This window comes from Myripristis murdjan, chromosome 22, assembly GCF_902150065.1.
Source record: "Myripristis murdjan chromosome 22, fMyrMur1.1, whole genome shotgun sequence".
NCBI classification, from domain to species: Eukaryota; Metazoa; Chordata; class Actinopteri; order Holocentriformes; family Holocentridae; genus Myripristis; species Myripristis murdjan.
Window position 1 is genome coordinate 1,464,351 of NC_044001.1, and position 14,781 is coordinate 1,479,131.

General features: G+C 41.8%; 1 protein-coding gene across 1 annotated transcript; it reads left to right on the forward strand.

Annotated features, from left to right (window-relative positions):
* The first annotated feature begins 10,591 nt into the window (after positions 1-10,591).
* On the forward strand, positions 10,592-12,036 carry LOC115353990 (E3 ubiquitin-protein ligase TRIM39-like). Its single transcript, XM_030044137.1, has one exon. The coding sequence runs from the start codon at positions 10,598-10,600 to the stop codon at positions 11,999-12,001; it is 1,404 nt and encodes a 467-aa protein (XP_029899997.1). The 5' UTR covers positions 10,592-10,597; the 3' UTR covers positions 12,002-12,036.
* Positions 12,037-14,781: the final 2,745 nt, after the last annotated feature.

Below are 14,781 nucleotides of genomic sequence, written 5' to 3' on the forward strand. Positions count from 1 at the left end.
AAAACCATCAAGTGCTACAACGAAACTGGCACACATGAGGACCAACCCAGGAAAGGAAGACCAAGAGTCACCTCTGCCTCTGAGGACAAGTTCACCTGAGTCACCAGCCTCAGAAATCGCAGGTTAACAGCAGCTCAGATCAGAGACCAGATAAATGCCACACAGAGTTCTAGCAGCAGACCCATCTCTAGAACAACTGTTAAGAGGAGACTGCGCCAATCAGGCCTTCATGGTCAAATAGCTGCTAGGAAACCACTGCTAAGGAGAGGGAACAAGCAGAAGAGATTTGTTTGGGCCAAGAAACACAAGGAATGGACATTAGACCAGTGGAAATCTGTGCTTTGGTCTGATGAGTCCAAATTTGAGATCTTTGGTTCCAACTGCCGTGTCTTTGTGAGACGCAGAAAAGGTGAACGGATGGATTCCACATGCCTGGTTCCCACTGTGAAGCATGGAGAAGGAGGTGTGATGGTGTGGGGGTGTTTTGCTGGTGACACTGTTGGGGATTTATTCAAAACTGAAGGCACACTGAACCAGCATGGCTACCACAGCATCCTGCAGCGACATGCCATCCCATCCGGTTTGCGTTTAGTTGGACGATCATTTATTTTTCAACAGGACAATGACCCCAAACACACCTCCAGGCTGTGTAAGGGCTATTTGACCAAGAAGGAGAGTGATGGAGTGCTGCGGCAGATGACCTGGCCTCCACAGTCACCGGACCTGAACCCAATCCAGATGGTTTGGGGTGAGCTGCACCGCAGAGTGAAGGCAAAGGGGCCAACAAGTGCTAAACACCTCCGGGAACTCCTTCAAGACTGTTGGAAAATCATTTCAGGTGACTACCTCTTGAAGCTCATCGAGAGAATGCCAAGAGTGTGCAAAGCAGTAATCAGAGCAAAGGGTGGCTATTTTGAAGAAACTAGAATATAAAACATGTTTTCAGTTATTTCACCTTTTTTTGTTAAGTACATAACTCCACATGTGTTCATTCATAGTTTTGATTCCTTCAGTGAGAATCTACAATGTAAATAGTCACGAAAATAAAGAAAACGCATTGAATGAGAAGGTGTGTCCAAACTTTTGGCCTGTACTGTATATATATATAACTATAACAATGAAGATAAAAACAAATATCAAAGCAGTATGATTAAAATAATATGATTAAAGGCAAAACACACCACAGAGAAAAAAAATCAATAAACATCATCAAACAACAGGGGGGAAATGCATCAATATTAATCTGTTCTCACAACATTCAAATGAATTCAATCATTTTGCTTCAGCTCAAAGCTCTAATTTGTTCAAGTGAATTCTCTCAGTATTTAGCCCGGAGGTTTTCAAAGTTTTTCATGTTCTGGACCCCCAAGTGGACTTTGAATAAACCAAAGACCTCCAGTTGAACTGATGTTGCCCTGTAGGGACCAGGGCCACACCTGAAGAAGAGATTTTGAATCTCAGTGAGTCTTCACCTGGTTAAATAAATGTTGAGTTATGCCAAGTTTTTTGCACTATTTCAATCAATCATCATGATCACTGATTTGATGTTTAAATATATTGTTTATCATTATGAATGTTGTTTTTTATTTGAAGTTGTTTTTTGGGGTGTTTATTTGCGAATTCTGATTTCTTTCTTTCTTTCTTTTTTCTTTTTCTTTTTTTTTTTTTTGCTAATTTTCTGGTAATTTTCTCTCTTTTTTCGAATTCTTAATTAATATTCCTCAACTTTTTTGCAGTTTTTTCTTCAACAAGTTCAGTCCATTCTTTCAAAAACATGGGGAAAAGGTGATGTGTAAATTACCAAGAAAATTACATATTTTGAGAAAATATTATTATAACTTTCAGTTCAGCCTCACTTTGACTACACCTGTACTGCATGGTACAGTAGCGCCCCCAAGTGGAATAAAAATGAACTTCACACAGCTCAAACTGATCTAGTCAGGGTGGCGTTGAGCCTTTGCCACATGACTCCTGCTGGCTCTTCCCACTTAAAGGAATTCAAATGGTTGACGGTAGAAAACAGGGTCCAGCAGCTGAAAGTGACACCAACACATCAGATCTTGGAAGGGAACGGGCCGAGGGATCTGAAGAATTATTTGCTGCTCGTTAGGGACTCACATGGCTGTTGGACTCCAGGCAGGGCCACAGACATTGTGCCGTGGAGATGTAAGACATGTTCTGGCCAAAACAGCTTTCTGTCCACGGCAGCAGTAGAGTGGAATAGACCTCCAGTAGAAACCAAATCAAGTCCGTCTTGTCAAACCAGCTGATTTCAACGTGCATGTGGGGAACGGATCATTCAGCAAAATGACAGAATGACTTGGACATGTATGTGGGTGCATTTATGTAGGTGTGTGTGTGTGTGTGTGTGGGTGGGTGTGTTGGCTGTGTCTGATGAAGTGGCCTCACACAAAGATGGAAGTGTCTTTTTTGTTGTTGTTGTATTAGGATGTAACTGCTTTTAAGGATGTATTGATGTTTGAAAATGTATTGATTTTATTGTAGCCTGTCAGTAAGGCTGTATTGATTATATCACTGCGTATGTGATGACACAGGGTACCGTGGTCATCGGTGACTTGTCTGCTTGTGTTTGCCTTCCTTCAAAAGAGGAACACAATGGAAACAAGTCAATAAGTCATCCTTTAGCTTTGTTGTGTTATGTATTTGTTGCAGGTTATGGCATTTTATCTTTATTTTTCGATGCATCAAATAAATCAAATCAAAATCTCAACTGGCTTTGTTTACAGACTCAGCTCAACAGTTCATGTACTAAAGGCTATGCATCCATTTGAGAGAATAAATCAGAACCTCATAGTTTGTTGTTCAACATCTTCAACATGCAGACCATCCTGGACTTCAGTGATCTACTGTCCTAACAAAAAACAACATTATTTTAATTCAATGCTGTCATTTTACTCTAAAAGAGGAGGAAAATAAATTTCAGTTGGTTTCAAATTGAGTATAACTTTGATTAATCTGCTAAATCCTCACAAAGCAGCTGATTGTGTAAGTTAGCACTGTCATCTTCAGCCTGATTTGGACTATTTTCAGTGACTGTTTGGTAGCTTTGCATGTAACAACAATAAATCTGATTGCCTTTTGAAGTCCATGTGTGTGTTTTGTGTTGTATGAATTTGCTGCTTGTGTCTGATGGTTGTGTGGAGCTGCTGGCTGGACGACAAACTGCCCCTGGAGGATCAGGAAGACATCCTTGATCCTTGAGAATGAAGGTCGGAGAGGAACATGTTGGTATTTCCTGGCTGTGATGTCAGCAGTGATGTCATCATGTTCGGGTTCTGCTGACTAAACAAGTTTTCTGACTGGGTTCTCCTGACAAATCAGCTCCAGAACCACAAGAACAAACAGCACCTGTTCACCAGCCTAGCCAATGAAGTAACAGTGAAATTAAAGTATTTCTCATTTTTCTGAGGACCCCCTTGGACCCCCTCAAGGACCCCTGGGGGTCCGGGGCCTCCAGAGGCTGCAGTCAGGTGGCTCCATCATTTCTGTCTGGCTCTGTTAGCAGGGCTCATGTCTTCACCAGTCACATAAAAAATAATTATTATCAAACTCTGCTACTTTATTATAATGATGTATTTAATTGAAAATGTAAAAATTTTATTGTTATTAAAATAAAAGTTTTAGATATTAAAATTATTCAGCAAATTAAAACTATAAGAATTTCATTAATGTTATATTATTATTATTATTATTATTATTAGTAGTAGTAGTAACATAATAATTAGTAACATAATTATTATTACTATTTGGTCACAGTATGGACTGGATGTATTGTGTTGGCTTGCCTCTGGTCACTAGAGGGCGCTGTGTCCCTGCTGGTGTTGCTGCTGCAGATGAACAGAAGTCACTGGACAAGCTGTAAAAATAACTATTCTCTATTGAAAAGAAAAACAGGTAATAAATAGAGAAAGTACAGAGTCGTCACTGAACAGCCGAGTGCGGTTCCCACAGAGACAGAACATCTGGTCTGGACCGGAACCGCTGGATCTGTTGAGGACCGGCCCGAGTCGGAGCGGGGCCTCCTGCTCAGGGCCGCCCCGCACACCTGCAGGCCCCGGGCCAAAAACATCACTTGGCCTTTGTGTTTTACCATGAAAAGATCAACACAGATCCAAAATATGAGCAACATGATCCAAAATATGAGCAATATGATTACAGCTCAGCATTTAACACCATAGTTCCCCACAGACTGGTCACCAAGCTCAGGGACCTGGGGCTGAGTTCCTCACTCTGCTCCTGGGTTCAGAGCTTCCTGACTGGCAGACCACAGGTGGTGAAGGTTGGAGCCCACACCTCCAGCTCCCGTACCCTCAACACTGGTGCCCCCCAAGGCTGCGTACTGAGCCCTCTGCTATACTCCCTGTACACCTATGACTGCACAGCTACACACCAATCCAACATCATTGTGAAATTCGCGGATGACACAGTGGTGGTAGGCCTGATCTCCAACAACAACGAGACGGCCTATCTGGAGGAGGTGGAGCTGCTGTCTTCTTGGTGTAAGGACAACAACCTTGACCTGAATGTTGACAAGACCAAGGAGGTGGTGGTCGACTTCAGGCGAGAGAAGCAGAGGATCCACTATGCACCGCTCAGGATCTATGGGACCCCGGTGGAGAGAGTAAGCAATTACAGGTACCTTGGGGTTCACATCTCTGAGGATCTGACATGGACTACACACACCACCACCCTGGTGAAGAAGGCTCGGCAGCGGTTGTACCACCTCAGGCGGCTGAGGAAATTTAAGATCTCCACCACGCTGCTGAAAACCTTCTACGCCGCCGCAGTGGGGTCTGTGCTTTCTGTGAGCATCACTGCCTGGTACGGCAGCTGCAGCTCCCAGGACAGGAAGGCCCTGCACAGAGTGATCCGATGTGCTGAGCGCATCACCCGCACAGCACTGCCCTGCCTCCAGGACATCTACACCCAGCGGTGCAGGTCCAGGGCAAGTCGGATTTTAAAAGACACTCATCATCCCAACCACAGACTGTTCGAGTGGCTGCCCTCAGGCAAGCGGCTTCGCTCCATCAAAGCCCGGACTGAGAGGCTGAGAAGGAGCTTCTTTCCCCAGGCCACTCGGATTCTGAACACATAACACAAACTCTGTATATCAGTCCACAACACCCCCCACCCCCCTCCCACCACCACCTACAACTACACTACACCCTACATTACTGGCAGATTGCAACACGTAAAGACTGGAGGGGAAGGGGTGACTCCACAAGGCTGGATCAAGTCTGACAGCTCCTGTAACCCAGTACCGGGCATCAGGTTTATGTCACTTGGTCTCACGGTTTCACACTAACCCTGAACCTCCGGTGGAACGTGTTGTTCTTCAGGGTTTTGCAACTCAGTTCTTCTACTCATTTGTACTTACCCTCTACTTATTTGTACTTTTTGTACTTTTTGTACCTTTTGTATATTGTTGCAGATTGTATATAGTCGTTCATTGTATATAGGAATGTCATATATTCTTTCTATTTTATCTTTATTTCTATCTTATTTTCTTTTATTTTTTTATTATTATTACCGTTATTATTATTATTTGTATTTTTATTTTATTTTATTTTTTACTTGCACAGTGCCGGAGTTGTTGCAATTACATTTCACTGCTGCTGTACCTGTACATTCATGCATGTGACAAATAAACCTTGAATCTTGAATCTTGAATCTTGACATGGAAACTTCCATTTCACCCTCAGAACAAAACATCTGTTCTTTTTATTTTTCATTTTCTGGGGATTTTTTTTTTTTAGAGGGGGGCAGTTTCAGGTCATTTCTTTAAAAATAAACTTATTTAGCCAATTTTCAGGTCATTTACTTGTAACTTTTGACTAATTTCGTTATCATTTTCATGTCATTTCTTTCTAAATTGCACATCAGCCTTTTTCTCATGTTCTTCAAACACATTCAAAGACATTGGTTCAGGACTCAAAGGGTTAACTGAGCATTCAGACAAAAGGGGAGGAAATGAATCAAATGTCAGACTTTGTGTCTCTGTGGGAATCAAACCCAAACCTCCTTCCTCTGCTCGGCCCTCGCACAGATACGTCGTCTACATCGTGTCACAGGAAGCGTTGCAGAGCATCCTGGGTAATGACAGCAGGCGGAAACACAGCGGAGGGCAGGACGGACTCAGAGAGCGCTTCAGCTCTCAGAATCAAGACAGAAACCAAAGTGGAACCAGGCAATGAAACTTTCTGAGAGACAAAAGTAAATTTAGGTCCTTGCTTTCCAAAACTATAGGACTTTTCCAGGCGAGATTCAAAATATTTCATTCACTTTTAATCACAGACAAATGATTCTTCCTCTAAACATGGAGATACACCATCTGCAGCGCTCCTCATATTGACCCCATTTACAGAAAAGATGTTTGACATTTTTTCTGAGTATTTTGTCTAACTCAGATTCCATGTACCTTACAGTTTTGTTTTGTTTTGTTTGTTTGTTTGTTGTTTGTTTTTTTTTATATATAGATTTTATTGGTTAAACTGAATATTTTGGAGTTGGAACTGATTTTTTCTTTGAGTCTGTCTGCCCTCGTAAAAGAATATAGACGCAGTTTAAGAAATACACAGGAATCTACAGGATTGTCAAATGTACATCAGTATAGTTACAACTTTACCAAGGATGGAGCCTAAAGCTTTCTGCTCAGTTTGCCAAAAGGTTTGACCTCAGCACAGAGCGAGGAGCCTCGGACTGATCACACAAGTCATCTGATCCTGCATTAAATCTTAAAATCTCACTTTTTGCCTCATAAAAATGACGGCAAAAAATAAGTGCAATAGGGTCACGTGTCGCCACTTCAGTTTGATGTTTGTTCCTGAATTTGAATTTGAATTGAAAAATCTGGAAACAAACCAAAATGCACCAGAAACAAGTGAATTCATCTCACTTGGCTGGTGAATTTTTTTTTTTTCCACTGGGCAAACAGAAGCAGAGAGTTTAAGGTTCAGCACACGGTCAGGAAGTGTGTGCTGGTGAAACGTCCATCCCTGGTCAACACGTAAAGCTTTTCAACAGACGGTCACGCGCTGAGTTTCCCCTCTGGGTGAAGACAGCTGAGTGATAAAATAGGCTGAGATACAGGCGGAGCGGCGTACTGGTGTGTGTGGAGTTCACACTGGCTGGACTGGGGAGTACAAACTGGCTGATAACAGACAGTAGCCCGATCCATTTGCAAGGCCAAAAGAGTGTCTTTCAGTTTTTCTATGAGCTGATCTTCTGGATTATTTGAAATGTCCCATATAAGCCTTGCAGTGGTGTCATCAGATGGGGGGACAGCCTTCATGTTTGCAGCGCTGGCCTCATCGGTCATGTTTGACATGATATCTGGAGCTCCTCTGCTGTCGTGTGTTGGTTTCTTGGACTGTGCAACTCTGTGTGCAGCTTTGTATGATGCCAGCTGTGCTTTGTTGGTCACAATGGGTGGACTGGCCATCGGGCACACCGGGCATTTGCCCGGTGGGCCGATGTGCTACGTGGGCCAACAGTCCTCTGACACCTTTTTTTTTTTTTTTTTTTTTTTTTTTTAATTATCATTTAAATAGCTGACCTGCCCATACAACCAGTAGATCAGCGGCTGATTGGCACTGGGCTGGCCCAGTCACATTGCTAAACAACCCCTTTTGTGTAGTTTGGTTCCGCCTGCATAGGGGAGAGTGGGGTAATTTGCGCCAAGGGGCAAGTAGTGCCACCCCTGTTATCTAGCAAACCATAGAAAAAGTTGGTCATGTGACCACATATTTTTGAAGAGGCATCCATTTCACTCATCCTGCAAAGAAGGGAGACACATGGCTTGAGAGGTAAGCACATTTCAGTTCAGAAAACATTTTTTTGCCATCTAAAGTAAAATTTCTATGATCAAGGTTTTTTGATTGCTCTGTTTGAACAATTATAGAAAACTTTGAAAACAGTTCACACAGGTTTTAGTACTTTAGTAAGCTACACCATGAGTCTATACAGTTAGCATGATGTTAGCTCAAAACAGCTGGGGGATCATTTTTTTTTTCAAAATGGTGGGCTTGGGGTAATTTGTGCCAAAGGGCCTGGGGTAAGTTGTGCCAGTGGTACAACTTGTGATTATATACTATATATTACTTTATTGTATTTTATTGTTATTGCACATTGTCTTCTTACCTTTGATCATTAAAACTATTCAGATTCAGATGAAGATGATTTGCAGGTGCTCATTTTGGACTTTTTATTTTGTTCTGGGTATGTGTTCATGTGGCGCTCGGCCTCGTTATAGAAAAGTGGCCTGTGATCTTGTTAAAATAATAAATAAATGTTAAATAAATAATTTTGTATTGAATTTTCTTTGCCTTTATATAGCATTATCATTTGTGAGATTAAAATGATCTGTTTTACTTCAATTATCAATGGCACAATTTACCCCAGTGTATTCTCTCTAATGGCACAATTTACCCCACACTGGGGGCAAGTTGTGCCACAAAACCACTTTTTTTTCGAAAGCTATGTTTCTCAAACAGTTTATATAAGATCCAAAGTGATTGTTCCCAGGGATGCACAACATCCTAAACTATATGCGCATATTTTAGTTGGAGGCATTACTGTAATCCCCTCGCTTTAAAGGCACTTTAAGTAAAAATTGGCACTACTTACCCCACTCTCCCCTAATGATTTCGGCAAATAAAGTCATTGCAAGAGTTTGTTTACTAACCACCGGGCCAGCCCTTGAGACACACTGCTCTGCGGCCCATTGGTTATTTTTCTTCACTGACACGGGGCTGGCCCAATCACATCACGAGGCTGTGGCTCGGTGCGCCGGTGTGCAGTGCAATGCGGGTCGAACGTTATCTCATAGGATCTACTGAGATGGAGAGGAAACGTAAAGGTGGCGCAGAGAAACTGCGAGAGAAAAAAGCGGCTGTCAATTTTCAAACCGATCGGACTTTTTCGCTTTCGGAGTTTTTCGTAATTTATCAGCATGAATCAAGAATGAGCCCAAACTATGCAAAAGAGACATAATCCCCAATGGCAGAGCGGATTGTGTCTCCGTCTTCCATGCTGGAGATCAGGGGTTCAATTCTCCAAGAGATGAGTGCATTTTTACTTTAGTACCTCACTTTGTTGTTAACCATGACAGTGAAGTGATTCTTATTATTCTGCCTGTCACTGGCTAGATGACACACACAGTGGCATTTAGGGTTTCTGTAATTTTCATTTCTGTACTCTTTGTGAATTTGTTTTGTAACCCAGGTGCTAAATTATTATCATCATTATTATTATTGTTATTATTATTTTCCCTTGTTTTTTTTGTTTTGTTTTGTTTTGTTTTTTCCTTTTTTAAAGCCTTGCTCTAACTTTATGGGTAGATATATATACCAATCGAATCAGATTCAGATTTAAACAAGGATTTGTGTGGTATACTTTGTCACCATGACCTTCCTATGTGCAGTCTGGGCTCATTCTCCATTCATGTTGACAGGCACCTGCACTTACTGATCTGAAATAGATGCCCAAAAGGCGTTGGCCAGTTGTGGCCTGTTCAATAGAATAAAAAAGTTCCAATTCATCTATTGTATTTTATTGTTCCACTATAGTACTATAGGCCAGTATGACTGGGGCAGCCAAGTTATTTGACACTTTTTTTTTTTTTTTTTTTAAAGTAACGTAATAGTTGATTTTCCTGGTAATTAATTACGTTGACAATGATGTAACTCAGTTACTTTTTAGTAGAAGTAACTAGTAACTATAATTAATTACTTTTTCAAAGTAACGTGCCCAACACTGCTGATGACAGCTAACTAATTGCATGGCATTATGGCTTTAAAGAGTTGCACAGTTGGTATACACATTTAAAAGAGCAAAAAGACCGGAAAGGTGTGCGTGATCGAATGTGGTGGGCCGGTCTGGTCCAAAATGCCTGGGCCAGTTTTTTGACCCAGTCTGCCCCTGATTGGAAGCACTCTACTGCCAATAATTTAGCATCGGCTTGAAGGCAAAAACACAAACAATTTATTTTTGTAGATAATTGTAAATAAATTCAGGCAGTAAGGGGTTAAGTATTTTTGAGAAATATTATTGTGATGAGCCTATCCTTATATTTGTTTATGTTGAAATAAATAAAAAAAAAGGGCTTTGTCCTGTTAGAAAGGTGAATTAAAACTCCCGCCTCTGATTGGTGATTTGTCAAGCTCCATGTCAATCACAGTTTTCTTCACGTTCATTGACCAGCACTCTCCTCCAAGGAGCAAAAAAAAATTTAGCATTTAGGAAAAATGCCCTGACAAAGCTCCGCCTACCCTCTGACTCAACTGACAAACCAGGAAACAGAAGTTGTCATTCTTCCACTGCTCACCGAGGAGACACACACACACACACACACACCAAGAGACAGACGATAAGATTCACCTTCAGACTTACTGAAAGTTTAACCTACTGCTGACTTCTCAATGAATATGAGTTTTAAAAAAAATGCAGCTCAAAGTGATGCAAAGTAAAAGTAACTTACAGGGAGCTTTACAGAGCAAGGAGTGTTACCACAACTGACTGACTGACTTCCTGTTTGAACCGTCTGCCTGGTGAGTTTTTCTCTCCACTCAGAGACAAAATGGCTTCCAGATCAGAGGAGGATCTCTGCTGTCCTGTCTGCCATGACATCTTTAAAGATCCTGTGGTCCTGTCATGCAGCCACAGCTTTTGTAAAGCCTGTCTGCAGAGCTGGTGGACAGAGAAACCAACAAAAGACTGTCCAGTTTGTAAGAGAAGATCTTCAAGAAGTGATCTACCTTGTGACTTTGGGCTGAAAACCCAGTGTGAGGCCTTCTTACTGGAGAGAGATCAGAGAGCTTCAGCAGGGTCAGAGTTCCTCTGCAGTCTGCACTCTGAGAAACTCAGGCTCTTCTGTCTGGACCATCAGCAGCCAGTGTGTCTCGTCTGTCGAGATTCAAAGAAACACACCGACCACAAGTTCAGACCCATCGACGAAGCTGCTCAGGATCACAGAGAAGAACTTCAGAAATCACTGAAGCCCTTACAGGAGAAACTGAAGGTCTTTAATAAAGTCAAAGGAAACTGTGATCAAACAGCAGAGCACATTAAGGTCCAGGCCCGACGCACAGAGAGGCAGATTAAGGAGGAGTTTAAGAAACTTCACCAGTTTCTCCAAGAGGATGAGGAGGCCAGGATCACCGCTCTGAGGGAGGAAGAGGAGCAGAAGAGTCAGACGATGAAGGAGAAGACGGAGGCTCTGAGCAGAGAGATAGCAGCCCTTTCAGACACAATCAGAGCCATAGAGAAGGAGCTGAGAGCTGAAGACGTCTCATTCCTGCTCAACTACAAGGCTACAGTGGAGAGAGTCCAGCGCCCCCTGCTGGAGGATCCACAGCTGCTCTCAGGAGCTCTGATAGACGAGGCCAAACACCTGGGCAACCTGAGCTTCACCGTCTGGAACAAGATGAAGGAGGTGGTCTCCTACACTCCTGTGGTTCTGGACCCCAACACTGCACATCCAGTCCTCATCCTGTCTGAAGATCTGACCAGTGTGAGAGAAGGAGAGAGACAGAAACTTCCTGATAATCCAGAGAGATTTGACTGCTACTACTTCGCTGTCCTGGGATCTGAGGGCTTCAACTCAGGGACTCACAGCTGGGATGTTGAGGTTGGAGACAGTAAACACTGGTTCCTGGGTGTGATAGAAGAGTCTGTCCAGAGGAAGGGAAGCACAGAATCTGGATTATGGGGAATAAGGTTCATTGAAGGTAAATACTCAGCACGCTCCCCATCAGATCCAGCCACTGTTCTCCCAGTTCAGAAGAAGCCTCAGAGGGTCAGAGTTCATCTGGACTGGAACAGAGGACAGCTGACATTCTCTGATCCTGATACTAACACACACATACATACCTTGAAACACACTTTCATTGTCAGGCTGTTTCCAATCATTAACACCACAGAAACACTCCCACTGAAGATTTTACCAGTGAAGGTCTCTGTGACTGTAGAACAGCACCGTTAGAAATAGATGACATCTATAACAACAACAACAATAAACAACAAAATTATAAAAACACAAAACAATAAACACAAAAAGAAATATCAAAGCAGTACTATTAAAATAATATGATTAAAGGCAAAACACACCAGAGAGAGAAAAAAATCAATAAACAATATCTAACAAAAGGGGGAAATGCATCAATATTAATATGTTCTCACAACATTCAAATGAATTCACTCATTTTGCTTCAGCTCAAAGCTCTAATTTGTTCAAGTGAATTCTCTCAGGATTTAGCCCAGAGGTTTTCAAACTTTTTCATCATCACTGATTTGATGCTTAAATATGTCATTGATCATTATGAATATAGTTAAAAAAAAAAAAAAAAAAAACGTATTTTGAAAAATGATGAGAAAACTATTATTATAAACTCTTATTATAACTGGTTGAACTCCAGGTAAAAGTGGAGTCTGTCTTCTTTGATGATGTGAAGAGTTCAGTTGATTCTGTTGTTTTTATTCTGGGTTCTTAGAGTTTCTCTCCACTGGAACTCCAGTTTGATCATTTCAGCTCCAGCAGATCAAATTTGTGCTGAGTCAGGCCCATTTGTTGTTGTTCCACTTTCAGTTCAGCCTCACTTTGACTACACCTGTACTACATGGTGCAGTAGCGCCCCCAAGTGGATTAAACCTGAACTTCACACAGCTCAAACTGAACCAGTCAGGGTGGTGTTGAGCCTTTGCCACATGACTCCCGCTGGCTCTTCCCACTTAAAGGAATTCAAATGGTTGACGGTAGAAAACAGGGTCCAGCAGCTGAAAGTGACACCAACACATCAGATCTTGGAAGGGAACGGGCCGAGGGATCTGAAGAATTATTTGCTGCTGGTTAGGGACTCACATGGCTGTTGGACTCCAGGCAGGGCCACAGACATTGTGCCGTGGAGATTTAAGACGTGTTCTGGCCAAAACAGCTTTCTGTCCACGGCAGCAGTAGAGTGGAATAGACCTCCAGTAGAAACCAAATCAAGTCCGTCTTGTCAAACCAGCTGATTTCAATGTGCATGTGGGGAACGGATCATTCAGCAAAATGACAGAATGACTTGGACATGTATGTGGGTGCATTTATGTAGGTGTGTGTGTGGGTGGGTGTGTTGGCTGTGTCTGATGAAGTGGCCACACACAAAGATGGAAGTGGCTTTTTTGTTGTTGCTGTATTAGGATGTAACTGATTTTAAGGATGTATTGATGTTTTAAAATGTATTGATTTTATTGTAGCCTGTCAGTAAGGCTGTATTGATTATATCACTGCGTATGTGATGGCACAGGGTACCGTGGTCATCGGTGACTTTTCTGCTTGTGTTTGTCTTCCTTGAAAAGAGGAACACAATGGAAACAAGTCAATATGTCATCCTTTAGCTTTGTTGTGTTATGTATTTGTTGCAGGGTATGGCATTTTACCTTTATTTTTTGATGTGTTAATGAATCAAATCAAATTCTCAACTGACTTTGTTCACAGACTCAGCTCAACAGTTGATGTACTAAAGGTTATGCATCCATTTGAGAGAATAAATCAGAACCTCATAGTTTGTTGTTCAACATCTTCAACATGCAGACGATCCTGGACTTCAGTGATCTACTGTCCTTACAAAACAACAACAACATTATTTTAATTCAATGCTGTCATTTCACTCAAAAGGAGGAGTAAAATAAATATGAGTTGGTTTCAAATTGAGTACAACTTTGATTAATCTGCTAAATGCTCAAAAAGCAGCTGATTGTGGTCCTCCCGCCTGATGCCATCATCATCATCATCTTCACAGATTCTCTGGCATCTGCGCTTAGTGGTCATATTTCCATTTCCATTTGTAAGAAAAATACAAACTAGGCTACACAACAGAAAAACCCAACAAAAAACTCAGCAAGCAAATCACTTTCCTCCATAATCTCTCCAGAAACTAATGTTTGTAAATAATAGCCGACTGGCTGAAGGTTTAATGGTTGACACTTGTCACTTGTCAGTTTGTAGCAGCCTGGTTAACTGACATTCTAATGGACCAATCACGAAGGAGATCATATTTAGGCCCGCCTCCGCGGCCCCATTCTAATCGGGCCAGCACCAGATGTCAAACCGGGCTGAAATCTTTCACGGTTGGTTCCCGGAACCAAGTGGGCTGGTGTAGTGGGAATGAATGTGGAACTGTGAATTTCATGGCACGGCGCGGCACGGCACTATAGTGGAAAAATGCTATTAGAAATAGATGACATCTGTAACAACATCTCAGTGTGTCTTCACCTGGTTAAATAAAGATATCATTACTTCAAGAGATTTTTTTTTTTTACATTGAAGCATTTAAACTCAAAAGATGTGATGCTGATCCAGAATCAGTGTTCTGCTGTTTAAGTATAGAATTTCTTCCTACTGTCTTTTGTCCTACTTTTTTCTTTTTTGTTTTTGCTATTTTTCTAAGCAATTTGTCTTTCAGTTTCATTGTATGAACACAATGACAATAAAGGCTTCTAATTCTAATTCTAAAAAACAGGGCAAAGGAGATGTTTAAATTAACAAGAAATTACCAGAAAATTGTCAAAAATCATTTTTAAAAATTAGGATGAAGCAATATCATTGTTGATGAAAATGCTGTATATGAAGGTGAGATCAGTGATGCTGGATCAGATTTCTTGTGTTTAAATGCCTGTGAAAGGCGTCTGAACAGAGCCTCTTTCACAGGCATTTAAATTATTCCTCATTTTGCTGAGGGCCCCCAGGAAGACCCTGGAGGACCCCTGGAGGACCCCTGGGGG